This window comes from Camelus dromedarius, chromosome 20, assembly GCF_036321535.1.
Source record: "Camelus dromedarius isolate mCamDro1 chromosome 20, mCamDro1.pat, whole genome shotgun sequence".
NCBI classification, from domain to species: Eukaryota; Metazoa; Chordata; class Mammalia; order Artiodactyla; family Camelidae; genus Camelus; species Camelus dromedarius.
The window spans coordinates 3,884,723-3,909,985 of record NC_087455.1 but is presented as its reverse complement, the minus strand read 5'-3'; the positions used below and the strand labels follow the sequence as shown (position 1 = coordinate 3,909,985).

General features: G+C 54.6%; 1 protein-coding gene across 5 annotated transcripts in view; it reads right to left on the bottom strand.

Moving 5' to 3' along the window:
* COL22A1 (collagen type XXII alpha 1 chain) overlaps nt 1–25,263 on the bottom strand; it is a 213,937-nt gene that overhangs the window by 64,794 nt on the left and 123,880 nt on the right. For 4 of the 5 annotated variants that reach the window (XR_004132600.2, XM_031439674.2, XM_031439676.2 and 1 more), the window contains exons 28-39: nt 24,997–25,041; nt 24,399–24,461; nt 23,881–23,934; nt 21,228–21,269; nt 18,451–18,483; nt 14,204–14,257; nt 13,874–13,927; nt 13,022–13,075; nt 12,065–12,118; nt 10,440–10,484; nt 7,636–7,740; nt 5,305–5,349 (exon numbers count right to left, since the gene is read on the bottom strand). Coding sequence is in view for 4 of the 5 variants with exons in the window: in XM_031439674.2 (XP_031295534.1) it covers nt 5,305–5,349; nt 7,636–7,740; nt 10,440–10,484; nt 12,065–12,118; nt 13,022–13,075; nt 13,874–13,927; nt 14,204–14,257; nt 18,451–18,483; nt 21,228–21,269; nt 23,881–23,934; nt 24,399–24,461; nt 24,997–25,041 (648 nt within the window). In the remaining variant the exon portion in view is untranslated. The remainder of the gene's footprint in view (nt 1–5,304; nt 5,350–7,635; nt 7,741–10,439; nt 10,485–12,064; nt 12,119–13,021; nt 13,076–13,873; nt 13,928–14,203; nt 14,258–18,450; nt 18,484–21,227; nt 21,270–23,880; nt 23,935–24,398; nt 24,462–24,996; nt 25,042–25,263) is intronic. The other variant, XM_031439675.2, reaches the window with a different exon arrangement.

The window sequence follows — 25,263 nt, the reverse complement described above, 5'->3', positions numbered from 1 at the left end:
GATTCTGCACACTCTAAAGTTCACCCCAGCAGCCCGTCATCCCTCCCAGTCCAGCATGCATGGACCACGGCCACCAACAGTGATCATGCACCTTTCAGGGCCGACTGTGCCCCAGTCGTGATGCCCCAACTGTGATTACAACAATATGCACCCCCCCAATATATGACCACAATTCCAAATTTTCTGTGCTTTCTCCAGACTTCATTATGTCCCATCCTGGACACACCCCAAATTTGACCAAGTACCCATATTTCAGTTCAGTCCCCATATCACCAGTAAATTAATTTATCATTGCACCAATAATTTGCCAAGTACCTATATTTTGTGGGTCACTTTTCCAGGAGTTGGGAGGGGCAAGAATGATTAAACTATAACCTCTGCCCTCAAGCACGCTGGCTGATACTGCGTGGGTTTAAGTTCTTAGTAACTGCTGGCTTAAGAGAGGGACAAGTTTCCTGACCGTTAGTTTCCTCATTTACACGACAGGCGGGCAGTAGCGGGCCAGCGGACGCTGAGCGCGCTAAAGGAGTGCCTGGCAGCGGCCACGCAGGTGAGCTGCTGTGGGTGCTGCTGCTGTCGTGCGCCTGTCATTCTGGACTTTGAAGGGAAGAGAAAAAGGAGGAGGAAAGAAGGAAAAAACGGGAAAGGATTCCATTTGCCATTTTCTGTAGAGGGACAGCAAAACGGTCAGATCTTCTTGCCATGATTTGTTTGTCCTGCAGTGTGACTGCTGCTTGCACGACTATGTAAGCAATGTATCTAGTCAACTAATGTTTGTTGTTTGTTCACTGCAAGCTGCAGTCTAGGTCCCAGGACCAAAGATGACTCAGCCATGAGCCCTGCCCACTTTCAATACTCAGTGTTAAGTTCGGAAAAGAAAACTGAACAGGGCTTGTGAAGTTCTCACAAAAGAGATTAAACAAAACCCAAACCTCTCACTAGACTCTGGTAACGTGGTCTCTCTCCTGCATCCCTCCAGGCCCACGGCAGCCACGCCCCCTGAGAGCCACAGCATCCGTCTGTCCAACCCTCATCTCTGAAAAGAGCCCCTGTGAAATTCTCTTCAGAGTCCCAGATGGGCAGTCTATTTCTGTAGAATATTATGCTACGGCTGATTCTGGGGCATACAAGATGTTTGAGGCTGCCAGCAAACCTGACCTGCATGCAACGGGGAGGGCGGGGGAGGAAGGAAGTCAAAGAACAAGGCAAATATGGAAAAAGAGTAATGAACTAAGAATGAATATGATCAGTGCTGGATCCCTCACCAGCACCCCACACCAGTGAGAGGACCAGGAGGGAAGATTACAAACCGGCCAGCAGGTGACTACAGTGCTGTGACTACAGCAGGTGTCCAGTCTTAGGACTGACACCAAGTTCCCCTGCTGAGTTTATGACTAACCCATCTACCCAAAACTTTATTCCCATTCTCGTCCTGCCTCTGTTCCCCTCAGGATGGAGGAGTATCAAAGAAAAGGGGGTGCTGCAACTGAGCAGGATCCTGAGGGGCCTCCCCAGGTACAAGCCCCTCTGTGTCCCCGCTCCTTGTCTGGCCTTCCCGAAGTTCCAAAGAGCAGACTCAAGCAGTTACTAACTAGGGAAGTGAGGGAATGCAGAAATAGAGGAAAGGCAGTTAAGCAAGAAGAGTTATGGTAACCAAAGCAACAGCCCAGCAAGAAAACAGAGTCCCAGGCCTCCTAGTTTCTCAAGGGATACACAACAATCTGATGCACACCTGTGAGCTGTTCTGCAGAAACTGAGACCTCCCCCCGTTAGAGGACAGTAACTACCTCTGACCACAAGCATGGAGACCCCAGACTAGCTGGGACCAGAAGGCTGATGATTAAGATTCCTGACACATCACCCTGTTACCTCACCACCAACTAATCAGAAAAATGTCTGTAAGCTGGTCACACACCCTGCAACCCTCACTCTAAAGTTGCCTTTAAAAACCCTTGTCTGAAAGCCACTGGGGATTCAGGCCTCTTGGGCACTAGCCGCCCATTCTCCTTGCTTGGCGCCCTGAAAGTGAATGCTGTACTTTTCCTTCGCCACAACCCTCTGTCAGTGGATCAGTTTTGCGGTGTGTCAGGCAAGTGGTCCTGAGTTTGGCTGGTAACAGGACAATGTCAGTCTGGTCCTGTGACCTTGGATAAGTCTCATAACCTCTCTGCACCTTAAGGCTTTCATCAATTGGGGGGGATGAACATTCTACCAAATTCCCATGTACTTTATGTAGACTCATTTACAAGGTAAGAGACTATATACCATTGGGTACTGTAAGTACATTATTATGTTTTATCAACAGAATTAGAAGACAGAGAATAAACTACGCACACATAAACATCAGAGAAATCCATGCCGTTCTGTACTCATGTCTCTTTAGACACTTGACATAGATTTTCTCCCTACCATTTTCTGTTTTGGCTTGGCTCCCTTCTTCTTCCCAAGGCTTTGTTTCATGCATAGCAGAAAACCCTAACTACTGCAAGTTACACCACACTGACGATTGAGTTTGTATTTTTCCAGGGTATCCATTCACATCCCTGCTTCCTGCACATGCTCTTCCCCTTGAGGGGACGTTCTTTCCTCCAGATTCTAAGCTTCCAAACACTCACCCCTCAATTAGGACTTGGCCCAGTCATTCCATTCCCATAAACCCACCTCTGCCTGCCCTCCTCTCTGTCCTCTTGAAGAAATTTGTATGTATCTTCATTAATCATAACACACTCTGCCCTCCCATTTTGTCTGTCTGACTCTCTGACTTCTATGTAAGTGTCTTAAAGAAGAAACTATCCACTCATTCATTTATTAATTCAATAAACATTTGTCAAGTACTTAAAAGGAGTCAGCCTCTATCTTGGGTACAAAATCCATACACTTTTCCATCCACAGGGCCCAGTTTAGGGCCTGCCACAGCCCTTTAATAGCAAATTCCTGAATGCCAGAATGAATGGATCTATCATCACTCACGTCTTGTCAGGTACTGAATTCTACTTTTGACCAAAATCAACTTTCTACTGAGAAAGGAGCATAATAAAAGACACCTCCCAGCCCGCAGGAATCTGAGTCACTGATTGATCTCTGCAGCTGGGTAGCCAGGCCCAGCTCCCTTTGTGTGTTTAAGGCCCATTGCGATGCTAACATCCCTGCCTGTCCTGGAACTACACTTCGCGGCTTAATGGACTGAAACTTTTAGAAAATGGCTTCAAGAAAAGAGCAAAAGACCTTAATGCTCTGTTAGCAAAAGCAAGGGGGCTCAACTAGAAAAAAGGGGGCACATGAGCTATGATCTGTAATACTGACTGCTAACTGTTTTGGCTGCAAGACATTCTGGGCCAGTTCAACAGTGTTCAGGGAAGAAATGAGTGAGGCCGTGGAAGGAGAATGACATTTACTGAACAACCACCATGTGCCATAAGAACACTTATCTGCAGGAGCCCTTTGGGGGTTAAATGTGCTTTATTCCTTTATACAGAGAAGGAACAGACAGTCTCAGAAAGAATGAGCCACTTGCCTTCAAGTCATCTATCTTGTAGGCAGCTGAGCTAGGATCCTAACCCAGTTCTGTATGAAGGCAAAGCCTGTTCATTTTGCTAGGAAACAAGTGCCACCCAAGAGAAGGAAAGACATCTTTACATGTCTTCCTGTAGTTGTTAAGTAATTAGGAAGGGCTACCCAGGTGCCCCTAAGGACCTTCATATGGCTCCCTCCCTTGGTTCCCCAGGTGTGTTCAGTCAGCACCAGGGACAGCACCTGGGCAAGGAACAGGGCTGACCACTCTCAGGGGTCACCCTCTGTGTCTCTGCCTCCCTCCGTCCCTCCCTCCCTCCCTCCCTCCCTCCTTTTCTCCCCAGGAGCTTTCCATTCTACAGCTAAAGACCTCTGAATCCCAACTCACCTTCCCAGCGCCAGTTAATTATGGAAACCTTTAAACTACATTCTAACTTACAAACAAGTATTTACAATACTAACACTGAAAGGGTCATGTTTACACATCTCACATTTTAAAAGGGAGGACTCCTTTGGCCAAAGGGACAGTGTGACTTACTAGGGGTCCCCCGGAGTTGAAACTAGCTGGTCAACAGGACCCCATGGCCTGGCCCTCCGCACGCCTCACCCAGGCTCTCAGCCTGGCTCCGCTTGGCAGGGCTGCCCCCCCACTCCCCTTGTGCTTCCTCTCTCCAACAATGAGCCGACGGGTGAGTCAGGTCTCTCTAGATCCCCACCTTCTTGCTGCAACCCTAAGGCAGACTCCACGGGGTGATCTAGCGATAAGGATCACTAGTATTTACAGAGCGAGTACCTGTGACTAGGCAACCATGTGGCTAGGCAATTATTTCTATTTGTGTTATGTCACTTTTTCCCAAACTCTGCCTGGGAGAAATTTATCAACCTCATAAATAATTAGCACAAGAGAAAGGACATCTTAAGCCACTTTCTCATTACCCCATTTCCCGTATCCTTGCCTTCCTTTCTTCTAAGAGGCAATTTATTTCTTCTAGATCCTGAAGGTTCTACTCTGGGGGGAAACCTGAGAGCACAGGAGGCTGCCAGTCAGACGCTGGGCTCACTGAGTCAGAGGAACCTTCAGTTGGCTGTTAATTCGCAGGGTCCTCCAGAACCTGGGTGCTGCTTCCTGCTCCTCCACGCGTGCCCACCGCCCTGCACGTGCCCATCTCCCCGCACGCGCCCACTGCCCCGCACGCACCCACTGCCCTGCAAGCACTCACTGCTCCAGGCACAAGGAACTATCTGATATGCCTTCAAATCCAGGCAAAGTTGTTTCCGTTTTTTTTTCTCTTCAGAAACTAGGGAGTTGCCAAATATTTGCTTAGATCACTCAAAGAACGTTCTCATTTCTTTTTCCTTTGATCATGAACAACAAACATGAACACTATCAGGGGACTGCACACTAGCCTCTCTCTGACCTCAATCAGTGCAAGCTCAGTGCGTTCACATAGGTCACCTGCCTGAACAGCAGAAAAAATCACGGAGCAAACAAGTTTAACGTAGACACGGCAATGATTCCTGGGGCCTTGAGTCCCGCATCCTGGATGTCATTGTAAACAAGCCTTTAATACACAACCAAAACCACATGCACTGTGATTACGTTCCTCTATTAAACACCAATTGTGTGGAAACTACTTCAATGTCACAGTTTAGAGTCACAGAACCTTGAGCTGGGTGGAAAATGAGAAACATGGAAGAAAACTGAGGTGACCAGAGATTCTTACCATTAAATTTTGCACAGCCCCTTTCTACATGCAACCCATGGCACCCACAGTTTGCTGAATAAATACTCACCTTGGTTCCTAGAGGCCCAGGTAACCCAGGCGGTCCACGAAGCCCCTGGGGAAATGAACGGTAAGAGGACAGTCAGGGGACGATGAGCAAGCATTTCCCCACCCAGCACGTGGCCAGCTGTGTGCACCCTGCGCTGTGGGGGCCACGGGTGGCCGGGACTCTCACCATGATGTGTCTGGCACAAAGCGGACCGCCTGCTTTTGAGACCCGAGGCGCTTGGGTGTGAGTTCTGACTCTGCCACCTGCCAGCTCTGTGTGACCTTGAGCAAGTTCCTCCGTCTCTCCCTGTTTGCTTTCCTACTAAAAAGTCTTATTTTGCAGACTCCTTCAGAAAGGGCAAGGCCAGATTTCAGGTTTCAAGGTAGGGCTTCACCCGATTCCAAAGACTGATCTCTTCCTCATTTCCCGTGCTGTCAAGACCTGGGGGAGCCAGCGGGCAAAGTCTTCAACTGCTGATGCAGCGCACATGGCCTGCATTCAAACCACAATCTACTGCTGGAAGTACTGGCTGGAAGAGCCAGAGTGAAGGGAGAAGGGAGGTCCGGGCCCTTGTGGGTTAATGGCCAAGCTCTCCCACTCTGGCCATGTGACTTTGTTTTGGCAAGTGAATCTCCTCTCTGAACCTCACATCTCCCATCTATAAAACAGGGTTAATACCACCTCTGGTCTGAATGTTGGTCTCCCCCCAAAATTTGCATGTTAAATCCTAATGCCCAATGTGATGGTGTTAGGAGGTGGGCCCTTTGAGGGTGATTAGGTCACGAGGGTGGAGCCCTTTGAATGGGATTAGTGCCCTACTGAAGAGGTTCCATAGAGATTCCTTGCCCCTTTCACCGCACGAGGACACAGCAAGAAGCCGGCAGTGTGTGACCCAGGAGAGGGCTCCCACCAGAACCCAGCAGTGCTGATGCCCTGATCCTGGACCTCCAGCCTCCAGAACTGTGATACACAGATTTATGCTGTTCATAAGACACCAGTTTATGGTGTTTCCTTATAGCAGCCCAAATGGACTAAAACAACTTCTCACTTCTCAGTGTAGACACGAGGATGAAGGATGGTGTGCTCAGTGCCTGGTACACAGAAAATGCCATGTTAGTTAGTACAACAAAAGCTGGCTGAGAGCCACACGCTAAGGATTTATGTGTACCATGTCACTTAGCCCTTGGGAGGCAGATGCCAGGATCACTCATGTTTTAGGGTTAAAGGAAATTCACATTTAGGATTAAAGATTTAGTCACAGTGAATTTAAGTCATTTTTCCAAGGTCACACAGGTAGGGGATTGTTCTGACTTGAACTTAGGTCCATCTGTCCCACACTATGAGGTCGTGAGCTTTTGAGAATGACAAAGCCACCATCATCACTGTCTTCAGAGTCAGGACAGAACCTGGCTCAGAGTGGGCACTGGCCAATGAGGAAGATTTCATTACTGGCCCCAACTCTTCCCTTCCTGTGAGGGGATCCACATGCCCACCCACTGCCAGTGGACTAGCAAGTCGTCCCACAGGGGAGTAAACATGCCTGCCCCACTGGTGCTGGGCTTGGCCACGAGGCTTGCTTTGGCCAATGGCATGAGTGGACGTGATGCAGATCACACCCACAGACGCTTTAAGAGTCATCGTGCGTCTCCTCCATGAGGAACACGTGGCTGGCTGGGTCATGGACCTCTTCTTTAGCCTGGGGCTGAGAAGACAAGTGGGGCAGGACCCCAGCGCTCAATCCAACAGACATCAACATGTAACACAAGGGCCTTCTTTAAGGGTCAAAAGCCACTGAGATTTCGGGTTCTTTGTTACTGCAGTAAAATTTACTAATACGTCTCACTTCACGTGCAGGACATACTAAAACGTTCGCAAGCCTCCTTGTACGTAACACCACATGCATTTGCAGGTACAATCTGTCTCGAACACCCACTCTGCTGTTTTGCCTAAAAAAATCATTTCTTCTCAACTTTAACTTTCAGCACCAACGCCATTTCCTGTGTGAGGTTAGCCCAGACTTACGCAGATGGAGAAGCCCCAGGGCTGCCCGAGCTCTGGCTTGCTGTCTGCTTCACTGTCTCAGGAGCATCTCTACATCATAGACTTTAACCCTGTGTCCCCAGCATCAGGGCTGGAGCCTGACACACAGCAAGCAGGCCATGCAGGCCAGTGCTGCCCTGGTCTGAATGCACTGGAGCAAGCTATCTCCCCACACAGTGCCCCCTTCCCAACCACACACTTTCACTGGCTAAGACTCAGGTTCTGCAAAGTTGGGCCAGTGAGCTTTTTTTTTTTTTCTTTTCTCTGTGCCCGGTCGTCATGGGCACAGAAACCCCTGGACAGGACACTTACCGGCTCTCCATCTTTCCCTTTTCCAGGTGGCCCAGGGAGCCCCGGGGCTCCGGGGTCACCCCTGGGGCCAGCTGGCCCTGGGCTCCCTTCTTCTCCCACGGCTCCCTGGAGAGCAAAACAGACAAGTGTGCAGGATCAATGACATTCAGAGACTAAGCTTTTCGGTGGCGAACGAACCTGAATGGGGTTGGTAGGCTTCCCAGTGATGCCGTTTGAGAAAGCCCACCCCTCTGAGGGCGGAGAGAGCTGGACGGTACTGCGTGTCCCCCAGAATTCACACGCCAAAGCCCTAACCCCCGGGAATTCAATTCAGAATATGTAATCAGTTAAGACAAGGTCCTGTTGGAGCAGCACAGAATCTAACCCGGGCTGGCCTGGTGTCCTCATAAGACATGGAGACGTGGACACAGATGTGCGCACAGGAAGTGAAGACGCAGGGAGAAGACAGCCATCAGCAATCCAAGGAGAGACGCCTGGGGGAGAGCCTTCCCTCGCAGCCCCCAGGAGGAGCCAACCCTGCTGACCCCGCGACTCGGGGCTTCCAGACACGGGGAGCACGGTGAGACGGTGAGCGTCTGCTGCTTAAGGCTCCAGTTTGTGGTCCTCTGTTACGGTGGCTTTAACAGACTATACACCAAGGAACAAGGAACTGGGAAGGACATTAGCAGTCTTCTGGTCCAGCCTTTGCCCACTGCAGGAAAGCGTCAGGCGTGGCTCTCACGGGCAGGCCTCCCATTTCTGCTTCGACTCCTTTGAGAGCAGAGAGCTCACCACCTCCCAGGTCTGTTCATCCCTCTATTGGGCAGTCTCATTACATCATGTGTCTTTACATTCAGCTAAAACAACCTTCTCTGAAATCTCCCAGGCGTCTGACATTCAACCTTGGAGCTCTGCAGACTAAAGCTAACACTCCTCATGCGGCAGGCCTTCAGCGACGTAAACACACACAGCGTGGGGCTCCAAAGTGGAGAGAGAGAGCGCGCGTGTGCGAGCCAGGACCTGATTCGGGAGGGAGCTGGGCTTCAAAGTCTGCTCACCCTTTCTGACCACAAAGCCAGGGGCCCCGTGGCAGCCCTAGCTGCGGACCGCAGTGCTGGGGGGAACGACGTGAGCCACAGGAACGCCTTCCCCCGGGCAGGGCTCCCGTGGGCCTAAGCTGCACCCTGGTTCTCTCCAGACACTCCTGCTGCAGAGGTGACGTGAGGTGTGACGTCCCAAGGAGGGCCAAAGCAAGCCTAGGGCAGGACTGGCTTCCCCAAGTGTCAGGCCAGCCACTGGACAGTGAGACAGAAAGGGCACGTCCTGCGTCAGGGATGCTTCCCACTGTGCAGAGCATCGGAGGTCCCCTTCCAAATGCAGCCGTGGGTCTTGGACCTCAGCCTGGGCGTCTGCTCTGCCGAGGAGCGGTGTTTGGCTCCCCCTAGAGGCTGAACGAGCCAACAATGCACTGACCTTCCAGTCTTTGCTCAGCTGGTCCTCAGAAACCTCTTCTCACCCCCCTCAACTCCCTCTCAGTGGCCAGAGCCCTGCTTGTGTCCCAGGAGGGAGCCCAGCCCCGCAGACATGGCATAATCAAGGCAGAACAGACGGGCCCAGTTTCTTCCCTCGCTCCACTCTCGCTGCTGCAGCCTGAGGGGGTCTTAGGGAGAAATGAGCACGTGCGTCACACAGGGGTTGTTACTGAGCTCGCGGTGAACGAATGCTCCAAGAACCCAGGACATTACCCACAGGCTGGCTATCATTCTTCTCCACAATAAACCATGCTCTCCTCTGAGGTACGCACTTTAAAGCTGAGCCTTCCCACCAAAATGCGAAAGTTTACATCCAGTCTTGTTACATCTTGCCAAAACAGAAAACATAAGATGGCCGCTCCTTTTAAAGGTTCCAGGCACAGTGCACTGGGAGGGGTCCGTGTCAGGCTCAGACACTGGAGTGTGGGAGCGGCCGCTGTGCACGGCGCATTAGGGTTGGGGGAGGCTGAGGTGCCTGTCCTTGGGTGTGCAAGTCCACACGGAGAGCCTGGGACACTGACCACCGGCACCCGGCACCACCTGCTCTCAGCCGCCTTCGATACATCAACGCTTCAGTTAATCCTCACCACCCACGATCAGTGTGTTGTCCTCCCCATTTGACAGGTGAGGACATTCGGGTGCCAGAGGGTGCCTGAGGTCCAGGCTTCTCAACCTTGGCGCTGCTGACATCAGGGTGGATAGTCTGTGTTGAGAAGGGGGTGCTGTCCTGTGGCTGTAAGATTTTTAGCAGAATCTCTGGTCCCACCCACCAGAGGCCAGTACAGCAGAAGTCGGAGTAAATGTCTGAGACTCCTCCTGAAAGGTTTCAAAAGGCCCTGGAGCCTCCGTCTCTGGCCCTGGGTGTTGGTGGCTTCTGTGCGTGTGTTGGGGAAATCTCTCTTCTTAGTGAATAACGCTCGTAGCCCGGGACAGTTTAACTGCGCACACAGGCGTGGGACGGTTACGCTGGTGCACTGAACTGAGAGGAAATGGGATCTGGAGTCAGACAGACCTGGGTCTGAGGCTCAGCAGCTACAGGATGCAGGACGAATGAACAGTTCTCTCAGAGCCCCAGTCTCCATCTCTGTCAAATGGGGATCCGCCCGACGCACAGGTCTGCTGCGCGGGTTAAAGGAGATGACGGCAGGGCCTCCTCCCTCCCTCCCTCTACTCAGAAAGCCCTTCTGACTCCTGGGCCCCAAGCCAGGGCTGAGCTGAGCAGCTGCCTCCGTCCCTTCTTCTCAAGACGCTGAGAAGAGCCACTGTGAGCCGAGGGACCACACTGCATCTTACCTTCTCTCCGCGCTCGCCATCCTTCCCTCTGATGCCAGGGGGGCCCTGAAGAGAGAAAGGTTATTGACAAGGTGAATGACCTTGTCTAGAGGCTCACAGCCCCCAGAAGAGGGCGAAAAGGCCCCTTTTTGGTCCACAACAGCTCCAGCCCCACTGTCCCCGACTCCTGACTTAAATTCCTCGCTGCTGTCTCCTCCCCACCTGCCTTTGCTGTTCCTCCCCGGTCTGCTCACATGGCCTTGAACATCAGAGCTCCAAACACCCAGGTGTGGGCTTCCAGACGCTCTGCCTGCCCTGGGTTGTAGCTCTCAGAGGGCAGGCAGGGCCTGGCTCCGAGAGGAACCCGGGAAGGACGAGGGTGACCTAAAAACCCAGCCTCGGCATCAGAGACCTGCTCCACCTGTGTCTTCAGAGCCCCCTGGAGGTTGGCTTTTGAGACAAGGCTCAGGCACAAGTGCTCCGGGCGTGCACCAGTGCGGGGCGGAGAGAGCGGAAGACAGGCAGGTAGTGACTCGTTCATGTAACTGGAGCTCAGTCCTGCGGGGGCTTTGGGGACCAACGAAGGCACGTGCTCAGAGCGGCTCCACCGGGGTGAAGGAGCTGGGGCATTTGTACACCATCGCTCAGGGCTGCTTCTGGTGGTAGAGGAGCTTCCGGCCACATGTCATGGGGCCGGGCAATAAGGTCTCTAAAAGCCAGAGGAAACCCTCGGCAAAGGGAAGCAGCGTTGCTCCTGGAAGTTTGTGGCACACACTGCAGAGGGGAGGGCGACATGACTCCTGTTACAGCAGGATCACGGCAACCGTGAGCGGCAGGTCAGTCTCCCCGTGCCTGTTCCCTCCTGTGTAAAACGGGGCAGTAATAATGCCCCCGCCAGGGTGGGGATGACTCATGAGCTGACACGTGCAAAGCACTGAGAGCGGTGCCTGGCCTGTGGCTACGCCCAGGGTCTGTCCTCCAAACTGCTGTGATTCTTCACATGGAGGTTGACGGCTGAACAGGACTGACCTCAACCTATTTTAGAGCAATTCTCCGCTTCCCTTGACCTGATGCCACTGGGCGTTTTATTGCACACGTTAAGCTGAAATCAGCGCCTAGAGACCTTCAGGCTGGTCTCTTAGAAGGCCCCTTGGGGCCCACGTGGGAGAGGCGGTGTCCATGCTTCCAGCGCAGTGGGATGTTATGGGTGAACTGCCACAGCGCACTCTCTCCGTTTTGAAGACAGAAAAGCAGAGGCCGCCAGGGGCCCCACGCAGGGGCCCACAGCCCATGAGCAACAGAGCCGGGGCAAGAACCCGGGCATCCCAACAGCCAGGGACCCTTCAGCTTCTGCCCCTTCTAAGGCACCTCTGACGCTGACTCCAGCATCAGTGATGCTCACAGGCTTTCAGCAGTTACAGCCGCCTCGCTGGCCACCTGGAGACCTCACGAGCTACCCAGAGCTTCAGGCTGGTAACTTTCCAGGTGACTCCGTGGGACATCAATTTCTCCAACTGTGAAATGGGAGGGAGGATGCCTACACCCCTGAGCTTCCTGGAGGATAATGAGCTAACTCAGGGGGTGGGCACGGTGGACCCACAACCAGTCTTGGTGTCCCTGCCCTCTCCCCCCCACCGATAACTCACCGCACTTCCTGGGGGGCCACTGGGACCAGGGGGGCCTGCAGGCCCAGGAACGCCCTGTTCAGAGATGGAAGGAGGTTAGAAAGGCCAGCGTGTTGGCTGCAAGCAGTCGCCCCAGGCTCTCTCCAAACCTGCCTCCTACTCTGTTCCCCCTGACTTGCCAGAAACGTTTCTAAACTGAAACTCCCTCCACAGGTGAGATAAACCCCTGCCTGAGTGCCACAGCACCCCTACCAGCCAAACCTCAAATGAGTGAGATTCTGGCCCAGTGGTGGGAGGCAGGAGGCAGGAGGATGCTAGGAAGCTCCTCAAGACCAAGGCACAGGGGAGGCAGAGGTGGAGTGTGTCGGGGTCAGGGCACAGAGGAAGCCAGGTTCTATTGTGCACAAGGGTCTAGGTGACGTCTGGCCTCTATCCGAAGTGCATGGGGCAAAGGAAACACTGAAAATGGAGCAGACGGTTCAGATCGGAGTTGCAGAGAAAGACACTCTGTCCTAATGAAGGTCGTCTGTGTGTCTTCCTGGATTGGCTGGAACTGCATCAGGGGTGTGTGTGTGTGCGTGTGCGCGCGCGTGCATCACTGTATGTGTCCACCCGGGTTTCCGAATGTGTGGGTGCGGCTGTGCACGTGGGCACGCTTCCGGGAGTGTCAAACCCATCTGGGAAAGAGCGTCCATGTGTGTCCACATGTGGATCACCCATGTTTGTGTGGTAGGAGATTCCCTTCGTGGGCTGGCACGTGGACAAAGCCCCGAGGTGCTGGGAGCGTTGTGGAGATGTTCTCTGGTCCTCACTGCTCAGAAGGCCCCAGCCCTGGCCAGCCCTCCAGTGTGGACTGCACCTTCCTGGCCCCTTGCTCACAGTCAGCGGAGAGCTGGGAGCCCGGGGGCAGGTGTTCGGCCCAGGCTCCCTCCTGTGGGACCCCGGGGTGGGGAAGCCAGGTGGGGCATGAGGACTCACGGGGTTCCCAGCTGCTCCAGGCGTCCCCTGTGCACCTTCTTGACCCCTGGCACCCTGCAGAGGAAATAAAGTGTGGTGGTGGGACACAGCAGGCAATGCTGTCCTCAGCCCTGTGCAGGGAGGTCACGGAGAACTTAACATCAGAATCAGGTGATGCAAACAGAGAGAGCAAGGGGCAGGGTCTAAAGGTGCAGAATCACACCTCCTGGCCTCCGCTGGCCATCTTCCCCACCCCCAGGACATAGGTATCAGCACCAACCCTTCATCCTTACATAAACGAGGCTCAGGGACAGGCCAGGCTGGGTGCACACAGCCAGCCCAGGGCCCCATGGGGTCTGAGCCCTGACAGGTCGTTCCCAGGGAAACTCTCGGAGAGCATGAACCACTGCCCAACAAAGAGCCAGTTAAGAAGCCAAAGCTGCAGAAAATACAGTCAAAATGCTGACACACTCCAGGTGTCATTTAAACTGGAGCCGCCAATCATGGCTGGTGGGAAGGAAGGGGCTGCCTGTGTCTGAAAAGCCTTAGGGAGCCAGGGACAGCCCTGGACCTGAGCACCACTAGCCTGATGGCACTGAGTCGGGGAGGGAGGGCGTGGCTGGAACCGAGCTCGCCTAAACGACACCTCAGGGACACAGTAACGACACCCAGGGGTCCAGCGGCAGGACCTGGCCCCGTGGGCTGCGTTTTGGGGCGCTTTGTGGGGCCCTCTCAGCCCCAAGGCCCTGGACTCACAGAGTCCCAGCAGCGCCCCTGGTGGACACTCTGGGAATGGCAGGTGAGAAGGGCCAGCAGGAGATGGAGGGGCTGGTGGGGATATCGAGGCAACAGGTGGACAGAGGGTTTTCTTACCGGTGGTCCAGTGGGTCCCCGAGGCCCCAATTCTCCAGGATGACCCTGTGGTCCCTGCAATGAAACAACCCATCAGTGGACCGGGTAACCCCTCGCTTTGACAGATGGGGGAGGCCTGGACATGTGCAATGAGCATAATTTGAGATCCACGAAGGGGGTGTCCTCAGACCCCGGAGGGACGAGGAAGGGGTCTCATTTGGTTCAGCAGGGCTCCTGTGCGCAGTTCAGACCTGCAGCTGCTCAGCCCTCAGCCATCCCGTCTCAGGGAAACCAGCCGCACAGAGGGAGGGGCATGGAGCAGGGGTGTGGGGCTGAGCACAGGGCACTCACCGGGTCCCCAGGCGCGCCAGGATCGCCCTTCTCTCCTTTGGGCCCTGGCTCTCCCTGTTGGCAGAGAAGCACAGAGTACAGACGCGCTCAGCCCGCTCCCAGACCCGCCACATGGGCCTTCCTGTCCTGCAAGGCTCCAGACCCGTCCTCCCCGGGCTGCCCCTAGGCCTGGGGCCTTTCCCCTCCAGCCGGACGCCACTGGACTCCGACAGACCCTTACTCATCCTTCAGATCTAAGGTCAAGAATGCCTTCTTCAGGGAGAATGACTCCCGAGCCGGGCCAAGCCCTCCTGTCGCAGGCTCGCACGTCAGTCTTTCTCCCCCTCGGCACCGGGTACCGCAGCAGCTGACTTCTCTGTATGGTCTGATTCCTGTCCCCCCAGCCCAGAGCCTGGCCAGTGGGAGCCCATCAGTGACTAGCGGGAAGAATGCAGGGAGGAAGAAGGGTCTTTCTCGGCCCCCTGACCCAACCCCTTTCTTGTCTTGATGGAGAAGCTGAGGAAGGGGCTTTGTTCAACAGATCCAGCCCTTCGGGGACAAAATGGGAACCGAACATTGGACTCTCATGGACAGAACGGCGTTTCTAACTTTTGCTATGGAAGAGACGGGCATGGGCTGGGAAGGCATACACAGCGTCGGGGCTCCCGGGATGGGACAATCTCATGGGGGAGGGATCGGTCCTCCTCATCCACTGGTGCCACACCCAGGGCTCCCCTCATACCTCCCAGGAAGGCTGGAGGGACAGGAGATCCCCACCCTGTTCCTCACAGGTGACGGGGAGAAGGTGGGCAGACAGGATGCCGTAACAAAGGCAGACCTGGAAGGACTCAGGTCCCTGCCTTCCCGCGGCTGTAGGGCCAGCATATGGGATGGGGATGCCATGGGGACAGTGGACCGTGGACCACACAGATTGGCCTGAAATGCCGGGTCTCCAGCTCGCCAGCCCTATAACCTTGGGCAAAGTATTGGCCCACAGTGACCTCAGTGTCTAGATCTGCAAAATGGGTAGAGGTTCCCTGTTTCACACAGAATGAGAATGCACTAACAAAGGACACGCGCAGGCGTCTGCGGGCTCTTTGGGGGAGAGCAGAGGAGCAGCCAGCACGCGCAGCAGAAGGGCCAGGCCTGGGTCTCACTAAAGGAGCCACCAGAGGGCAGTGGGCTGCTTAGGGAGACACTGGGCTCCCCATCTGCAGAAAGGCCCGAAGGGAGAAAGGATGAGCATTTGCCCTGAGCGTAGAAGGGGGTCCTGTGCAGGTAGGGAGTTTGAAGGCAAAGGCTGAGGAGACCAGGAGGTCTGGAGAGGACCCTGGAAGCTTCCACAAGGCAGTCTACCATCTGAATTGGGGAGCCTGGGGCGAGCTAGTCCTAAGCCTTTCATCGGAGAAGCAGCAGCACAGACGGCCGCAGCCCTTTGTGGGTCCCACAGCGCTTCCTGTACCCACACGTGGGCAGGTTTCGGAGTCCCTGCCCCAGAGGCTTCTGCCTGGCCTCCCCAAAGCTCATCACTGATCGCAGAGTTAGTGTCTGCACGGCCCGGGGCTGCGGTCCCCACTCTCTCTCTGCATCACCTGTCGAGTGAAATCTGTATGGTCCCCATAGGAGAGCTGTGACCGGAGTAAATGATTGCTCTTGCAGAGGGCTTCGTGCTGCCGACACAGAAGAGCTTACAGACGCGCGCTCATTCCTTCTTCCAGAATCTCCATTTCCCACCAGCTGAGAAGAGCACACTCTGGCTCCAGTCACCAAACAATATTCTTGCTTCCTCCAAGAAAATTTCCCGTGGGGGATTTGCAAAATTCTTTGCCTGGGCCTCAAGTCTCTGGAGACACAATCCGTGAAGACAGAAGGGCTGACGGGGTGGATTCAGGTGACACACAGGAGAGGAGCCCGCACGCTGGGGCTGGCAGGAGCAGGCTCAGGCCAGGCCAGAGGAGGGGCCCTGGGGACTCAGGCAAGATGCTCATTATCCACCCGGGGCCCGGGAGACCAGAGGCAGAGGCTTCTCCGCGGGTGCACAGCAGATGATGACTGACAGCTGCTGAATGCGGAATGGGTGAGCACGACTGGCTTCCTTCTCCTCCGACTGCCCCCTACTGGTGATGGCAGCCAAGACAAATCCTCCCCTGGGCTCAGCAAACGCAGGGCACTGGCTGGGCGTCCTGGAATCCTTCTCAGGCTGAGGGGGTGGAGTCCGGCGGCCTTCCCAAGGTGGCTGCTTCTGAATCACCTGTGAGCCTCCCAGTGACGAAGCCCAACTTGAACTCTCAACTGTCACTTCTCCAAGCAGAGGCCGCCTGCCCCTCCTTCCTCCCGCTAAGGGATGGGCCCCCTCTCCTTTGCCCTCTCCAGACCTGCACCCACCTAGCAGTCCCTGCTCTGTTCTCACAAACTGCCAGCCCCACACCGCCTCGAGCCCCCCACCCCTTTGTGGTGCCCGACATCCCCTGGAGACGTCGTGATCCTGGAGCAGAAGGGTTTGGGGCTCTCCTTCCCGACCCCCTCCCCCTTTCTGTTTCCCTTCTTAATTGTGCTGCAAACTTCGCCGCCCCTCTAAGTCTCCCGGCCCCTCCCTCTGTGCAGGGACTCAAAGGCACACAGCTGGGAACAGGGAGAAGTCAAACAGAAGAACATCTTTAAAAACCATCAATACAAACATGGTTACCATGGCAATGAGGCCAGGCCCCAGAGGAAGTCATGCAATAATCCACGATGAATCTTTTTTTTTTTTCATGGACACGATCCCCTTGCTTTGCATCTGAAAATGGCTTCTTGGTTTCTGCAAAGCTCAGACCCTGTAGGAAGGGGTCACCACTGGGATTCAAAGGGGAGGCTGGACAGGCCCCAGGCTCCAACTCAGGTGCCTCTCCACGGGAACACCTTGGAAATCATCCTTTAAGGAGCAATTCCTTTAAGGACAGGCTGGATGTGCAGACTTGCCCCAGGCTTTAGGGGCTCAGGGTGGGCCTGAGGGAGGGAGACAGAGGATGGAGGAGTGGGAAGCACTGTGAGGTGGATGTGGTTCTGGAGGCCAGAGGCGGTGGGGCAGTGTGATGGGGGCTGGTGCCACCCATGGGGCGGGGCTTGAACCTCAGCAGCAGGTGGGGACAGCGGCTCCTCCAGGGCCTTGTGGCTGAAAACTTCATCTCAGTTCCTATCTCAGGAGGGCCCTTTGCAAGGCACTTCGCTCCTCTGAGCCAGGCGCCATCGTCTGTGACACGGCACATCTGCAGCCCTCAGGGATGCTGGGAGCGGTGCCTGCACCCCGCCTGCCGTGCTGGATGCTCTGGTGCCCTGTCCCTTTGAGCCTTTCCTCTGAGACAGGAGAGGACACAGCCAGGGCCCCGAGCCCACCCCTTCCGCAGGCATCTCCCAGCACCCCTGCAGCCCGCGCTGCCCAGGGGCAGGCCCTCCTGCCCCCGCTTCCTCCCAGCTCTTCCTCCAAAGCAGCTCAACATCCCCCGGCTCCTTGATGATTTTGGCACCAGCTCGCTCTTCCCTCCTACTCTGTTCTTTCCCACTGTACACAGGATGCGTCTTAGCTTCGGAGGTCGTGTCTACTCAGTGGTGAAAACGCGGAGGAGGATTCCCCACACAAGCCTCTGGGCCGCCGCATGTGGTGCAGCGGAGCAAGTCCTCATGCCGGAGAAGTGCGGCCGAGAGCAGACGAACAAGGGAGGCGAGTCTGCTGCCCTCGGTGTTGCCAAGGGTACCAGCGGTCCCGAACACGCTCGTTGTCACTGGAGCCGCTCATGGGAGGCGTAGGGCAGGGTTCCTAGAGGCTGCAGCAGCGGTGACCTTCCTTTTCTGTCTCATGTTTGTGTCTTCACAAGAAGCCATAGGCTCTCCCTCCATCAGCCACAGCCCCAAGCCAGCTCGGCACTCCCTGTCCTCTGAGCAGCCCCTCTTAGGCCTGCCCCCTCCAGCCGCGGGCCCCCTCACTGCTGACGCCCACAGCGACTGTCTGCTCTGCTCTTTCCTCTTCTGAAAATCAAGAGATTCTGTCCTCCTGGGAGCCACCAGCCCCTCCTGACCCAAAGAGAGGGCTGGCCTCTGCCCTCGGCTACTGGGAGGCAGCCCCCAGGCCCCACCGGCTGCCAGGACGAGGTCTGGCATGTGACTCGCACGTGGAGCCGACAGTCAGGACGCAGCCCAGCCCAGCTCCCAGAGCACCTGTGGACATGGTGAGCCAGGCTGGGGGGACACCAGGCAGCACCCTGGGGGGACACGGGGCCACTGCTACTTACTGGCAGTCTCGGGTGCGGCGTGAAGAGGGACGTCTGAAAAGGAAACCACAGAAATTGGGAAAACGTGAATTCATTTCAAAAGCTTGCCTCTGAGAGATTTACCAAGTGGAAGAACGCAGCCCCAGGGGTTCCTCCAATGAGTATGGTTTCAACAATTAGGATCACATATTCCTTTAAAGCCCCCTGAGGATTTATGAAGTCAGGGAAGCACAGTGGTTAGGGGTGGGAACTCGAGGCCTGCGGCCCGAGCTCAGATCCCGTCGCCCCCACCTGACACTGGGTGCCCTCGGACAGCGAGCAGCTTCTGCACTCTCATCGGTAAAGAGGGGATGGATGTTCTCTGCTCAGGGTGTGGTGAGGCCGAAATGCAATCATTCATGCAAATCATCAGGGCCGGCCGGGATGGCTGGGTCCCTAACCAGTCCCCTTTTCACTTTCAGCGTCTAATGGCTTCCACGCAGGTGAGGAGGACGCCAGCTGCAGGAGCTCAGCTCTGGGGACAGAGAGCTCAGCAGATATGAACTCTGTCTTGGCAGATGAACACCCCGTGGACTGGCCCCTGCGTGGCCCTCCTTCCACGCAGCACTGAATGCTTCCCAGGCCTCGTGCCTTCTCCAGCCCCAAAGCTTTTTCGCACAGGCTGCTCCTCTGGCTTGGAACACGCTCGTCTCCTCCCTTGATCTAACTGACTAAGCCCATCCTGTGGGGCTGGAGTTTGAACATCATGTCTTTAAAGGTCCCCCTCGCTCCCAGCACTCAAATATAAATTAGACCCCCGTGTCATGCACGCTGCCCTTTTCTGTGAATGCGTTTACTATAATTTGCAAGATATGTTTATCTGGGGCACTATGAGACTAGAGTTTATCTTCCTGGCTAGTCTGTAAGCCCCACAGGGTCCAAACTTTGCCAATGCCTGGCTCACAGCCGGGGCTCAAGTGAAAATGAATGGACAAAAGGATATCACGGGTTCTAGTAAAAAACACAATGAATTCAAAACAGAAGGAAAAAAAGAGATTTCCTAACCTTACCTCCCCGTCTCCTGTTCTCCAGTTTAGCGTATTTTTAGACCCATTTGTATATATTTCCATACAATTATAAATGTGCAGAGACGCATGACTTTGTGTGAGAGTTACACAAACAGTAATGGCGAGCATTGTTATTGATGGTTGTTTCCATGTATTAACTTATATGTTCTTCACGGGAAGTCTGAGAGGTAGCTTATCTGTTTTTGCCCTGCTTCATTCGTAAGAAAAACGAAGGACAGAGAAGGAAACTACTTAATGAAGTCCCCCCAGCCAGCAAACGCGGGAGCAGGGGCTGGCATCGTGCGTGGGCAGCAGCCATGCTAACCTTGACACGCGCCGTAATTCACCGATCACTCCTTCCACTCTATCTTTCCTGAGTACTGGTATCTTTTTAAAGCCGTACACATAGTGTATTTATTTTAATGAAATAGGATTCCATAATATGGCTATCCTGTGGGCTAGTTATTCTTTGCTTCTGGTCATGCAGGCTGCCTGTAATTTTTCATTCTAAGTAACATCACAATGTAAATTTTTGTAAGTTTTTGAAAAACACAATGCAAGTAGTTTTCTTAGGAGAGATGCTGAGAAAGAGACTCTCTAAACTAATGGGCAGACACTTCATGATTTGTTAACACCAAGGACCTTCTCAAGTAAGTGCGCCAACGCGCTCCCACCAGACGGCGGCGCTCATCTCTCTGCGTGCCTGCCTGTGTTAAACAAACAAAAAACTGTACACGACCAGTTCCGACTCTGCACGTGATTCTGAGATTCCTCCCACATCTTCACGGAGTGGTCGGTCTCGTGCTGATGGGCGTGTGTGTCGGGAGGAGACCGAGTTGAGGAATCATGATTAACACACATAGAAACCACAGAGCACAGCTCTCTGACGCACTGCACGCAGGATTTCTGGGTGTTCAGGCTCTTCCATCTCCTGCCCTCCAGGCAGGCCCCCGCTCTGGCTCCTAACCACCAACCTCTACTTGCCCAGTCACGGCCAGCACCCGGAGCCATGTCCACCTTCCCCGAACTCATCTGATCAAAGCATAGAACACCCAGGCTTGGAAGGAACATTCAAATGAAAAAAAGCATGCTGAAAATGTTCACATATTTATACAGGTTTTTAAAAAATTTAGTGTTTATTATGTACCAGAAACCGAGCTATATATCTGACATTATTTCAGTTAATTTTCACTACAAATGTGCAAGCTGGCTGGGTAGAACATTTTTCTTGACAGCTGAGAAGACCGAGTCTTTCTGACATTGAGTAACATATCTAAGACCACAGCGCTGCTGAGTGCAGGTGAACGGCGCAGCTGGGGTTCAGACCCACTTGTTTCCAGCTCCAAAGCCCTGGCTTACACTCACTGCTCAACACCAACTCACGACGCCCAGCCTCAGACCCGAGGACGGCGGAGGCACGAGTCAGGGCTGTACGTCCACCCTGAAGCCTGACCCCGGACAAGCTACTTCCTGTCTCTGGACCTCTGTTTCCCCACAAGCAATAGGCAGGTGTTCATTCTCAGCATCTAGTCAATGTTCTGACAAACAGTAACTGTAATTGCTGAATAAAGTCAGCCAATAAACACGAGGTGGTTCTCAGAGGAGCTTATGCATTTTTGGGTTATGAGACCTCGGAACAGGTCTAGCTATTGGCAAACTCCCTTGAAACGATGTTTGTAACTAAGCGGTATGTGTGGAGGAAGGGGACATCCCAGTGCCCAAGGAATTCAAAGGAGGAGAAGGGTCACTTACAGTTCCAGGTGAGCCAGGGGGGCCGGCTGGGCCAGCGTCACCCTAGATGAAGAAATAGAAAATAAACTACCATTAACCCTGCCCCCAACCCTGTTCGTCCTGGGACACCTGTCACCAGACAACAGAATCACCCACCAGCATCAATCTTCATAGACAGACTGATGCTGAATTATAAAATATTTCAGGTATACGAAGCCTCCTGTTGTGAGAAGTGTCTACGCTGCCGTGTGTTGCTGCAGGCCATTTACATCACTCTGCACTCTTGCAGGGTGCACGTGGGAACACTGATCCACTGTCCATCTGCCTGCTGATGACACTTGGGTGACTCCCCACCTGCTGCAGCAAACACCCCACGCTGCGCCGGAGCGCAAAGACCTGAGCCCCCTTACAGGCCCCCCTGGGCCCTGCGCCACCCTCTCTGAAGGGGACAAGCTCTTCTCAGGGGGCTGGGGGACCAACATTGCATTCCTGTGAACAGCACGGGCTGGGGAGTTGAATCACCTGAGCTTGAAACCTAACTCTACCATTTTGTACATTATTTTACCTCTATTGGCTTGTTTTTCTCTTTGCAAAATAATGATACCAGTACATACAGCTCCCAGCATCATACGTGGACCTGAGTGAGATCACCTTCAGCAGAGGCACAACAAGGAGGAAACTGTTACCGCATTTTCCCTGAGGAAAGGAGGTCCCTGGGCTGCTCCACGCAGGAGGAATGGTCCCCAAAGCCTGTCGTACCACGTGAGCCAACACGGCATCAGCACATGGATGTCCATGCCCAGCTGTGTTCCTAGCAGCCCAGGGCCAGGCCTGTTGCAGGCCTGGGTCCACACGTGGCTATCAGTGGACAAACGAACGATCAGCTCCTGCCCACAGTCTCACAGCCAGCAAACGGCTCGCCCTGGTTTTAGACTCAGAACTCAAGCCCTTAGACACTGAGCAGCACTCCCCCGGCTGTTCCAGACGCTTCGGAGAGAAAGATCCTTCCTCAGCGCTACCTGCGTTATCTGAGTTTACCCAGTTTTCCCCCTGACACTGTTAACCTCACGCTCCAGAACCAGTCTCATCTAAGCCGACTGACCCTGCGTTAGAAAGTCCAAAGGACTCCAAGCTCAGAGTTGAGGGTTTTTCCCAGTGAAACGTATGAACAGACGTAAACAAGAAGAGGACTGGGGAGAGACGTGTCTCTAACCCCGAGGGCCTCGAGACTGCCCCCCACCTCCAGGGCTGTGGGGTGAAGGAAGGGTCAGGGGGCCAACGGGGTAGGGCCCGGGCAGCTCTCTGACTTGGAGACCGAGGCTCGGCTGGAGAAGGGTCTGTGAGTTTTGGAGTTAAGGTGACCAGCCTGCGCTCCCATCCCAGCCTCTCCGTGGTTTAACTCTCTAGGTCCCAGCTGATGGGAAGGCATTACTGCATCTACTTTCCAAGACGCCCTGGAGCCAAAATGCTCACAGCAGGCGGGAGGGAGGGCGTGGACAGGAGAGCCGAGGCCAGGATGCACAGGCAGTCAGCCGGGGCAATGCGGCTTTAATGTCTTATTTTAGATTTTTTTAAAACCAGAATTGTCTATTGTTACATATTTCTCTGGAGGAAAAGAAAAGCAGGACAGCGTCTTTGGAAGCTTGACTGTGATTCTGCTGTGGCCCTGGCAATTCTGCCAGAGCAATAAAAGGGGCTTAATGGTCTCGCCGACTACTCCGCATCCTGGAAATGAGTTTCTCAAGTGAAAATGCATTTCTGAAAAGTCCAGGAAAGCAGCAGGTCTGATGGCTCACCCACCAAAGCCCTGCCCATTCCAGGATCTCTATTTATATACAGATGGCAGGTCTGCACAGAACAAAGCCGGGGAGAGGGGGATGGGAGTCAGGGCAGAAGGAGAGCAGGACACTGGAGGGGAAGAAAGTGCGCACTTGGGAGAACAAGTTGACAGCACCATTGGGGAGAGGGGTGAGGGCGGTGGGGGGCGCCCTTCGGGTGGTGACCATTCCTCAGGCCCCAACTCCGCCTCGGGCCAGGCCTGTGTGAGGTGTGGTTCTGCCAGGAGCCAGGACGCTGGGCCCAGACTGAGGTTCAGGTCTTGACCCGACCGCCCTCCATCCCCGCAGCTCCGGGAAAGCAGCTTGGTCTTCTGTGCCTCAGCTTCCTCATCTGAAAACTGGGGCAATGCTGCTAACATGACCCCTCTCTGGACTGCCATGGGGATCACGTGAGTCACTACCCGTGCAGTGCTTCCCAAGGGCCTGGCGCACAGCGAGCCCGCAGGAACTCACTCCCCAAGCAGGGGAGCACCTACGCTTTACTAAACCCTTTGGGGAGAGGTACAGTCAGCCCTGCCTCCCAAGGGGTCCGTTATTCCTCATATGCCACCATTTTAAATAGGAGTCTTGAGCATCCATGGATCTGGGTATCTGCAGGGGCTCCTGGAACCAGCTGCCTGTGGATACCAGCCTATATTAGTGGAACCATTTTCAGGCCAGCAAGGGAGGCAAGCAAGGTCAGATAAGATGCTCACATTGGGTGGAACCAGGACTGTAACCCAGGCCACCTCTCTGACTCCGAGAACGGCACTCACTGCAGTCAGTGCACACAAACTATGGAGGGGAGGCTCTGCGGCTAGTGGGGTTGATGGCCAGGGTGACAGCAGCAGTCCTACCTTTTCCCCTCGGTCACCTTTCAGTCCCGGGAGCCCCCGCTCCCCTTTCTCTCCCTACAGAGAAAGATGAAATTAGGAAACATTAGAACTCAACTGAGTGTAATGGCAGCCTCTTCCAGGTAAGGGCACTGGGACCTTGGACAAAATACTTTTTTCTCCCCGACCTGCCCTGACATGGCTAAGGCCAAGTCCAAGGGATGTCCTGTCAGTTAAACACGAAGCCCCTAATTCTCCACTGGGCACCTGACAAATGACGCCACCCACCCTGTTCCCAAAAATTTCACCTGGAGATGCTCCACCCTTTCCAGGGAGACCCCTCGGCCACTGGCCTTATGTTTCAGTTCATGGACCACAGCAGCCTGACCCCCTTCCTTTTCTCTTCTGTAAATGCTGGGGAAATATGCGCTAATCCCAGCCAAAATGGTCACCCATCCCCCAAGGTCTAAGACAACAAAGGGGGCTGCTCTCCACGGGCACAGGCAAGGTAGCCTTGCTGGGAAGAAGCTGCCACCACTTACCTGTTTTCCTTTCTCTCCCTGCATGCCTGGGAATCCTGGAGAACCTGGGAGCCCCGCCTCTCCCTGTGGAAAGAACACGGTGCCTCTGCTCAGTGGGTCCTTGGTGAGGAGGCACTCCTGGGGGTCAGGAGGAGGGGCGTGCGCTCTCCACCTCCTGCGGTGCAGCCCCCCAGGGCCCTCTGGCTCAGTGGAGGTAACACGGGAAGCAAATAAAGGGGGTTCTAGAGCGTCTGCTCGCTGGGACCCGCAAGCTCCTTCTCTTCGCTCTTCCCCCTCCAGGAACCCTTGTTTCACCTCCCTTGTTGTCTAACGCCTCATTTGGAGCAGCCACAGTGTCACCTCCCGGCCCAAGTCTACGGGAGGGGCCTCCCCGATGTCCTCCCACCCTCACCAGCACGGCACCACTCACTGCACCTGTTCGGCTGCCCCTGGTTGATGGTGGTGCCCCCAGCACCCAGCACTGCAGTGCATGCACAGGGCATGCTGGCAGTCACTGGGTAAATAAATGCCTATGGAACGAATGGAGTGACTCCAGGAAGACAGCTGATACAAGGTGCAGTGCAGAATAACGAATGAATGAATGAGCGAACAAACAGACCTTCTCTCCGGGTCGGCCTGCCAGGCCCCGCTCCCCAACTTCACCCTAGAGATGGAGTAACAGACAGCCCGTTATTTTCCACTGACATTACAGAGAGGGCGGTCATCACCCCCAGCTGGTCCCACACACTCCGGGCACCTGTCAGCCACAGCCCTTGGCCCTCAGGACAGTATTGCAGGCGTCACAGGCTTTAAAGACCGGGGCGCTGGCCCTCCGCAGAGAGGGCTTCCGCACTCGCCCACGGGCTCTGTCGCCTCCTTCAGAAGA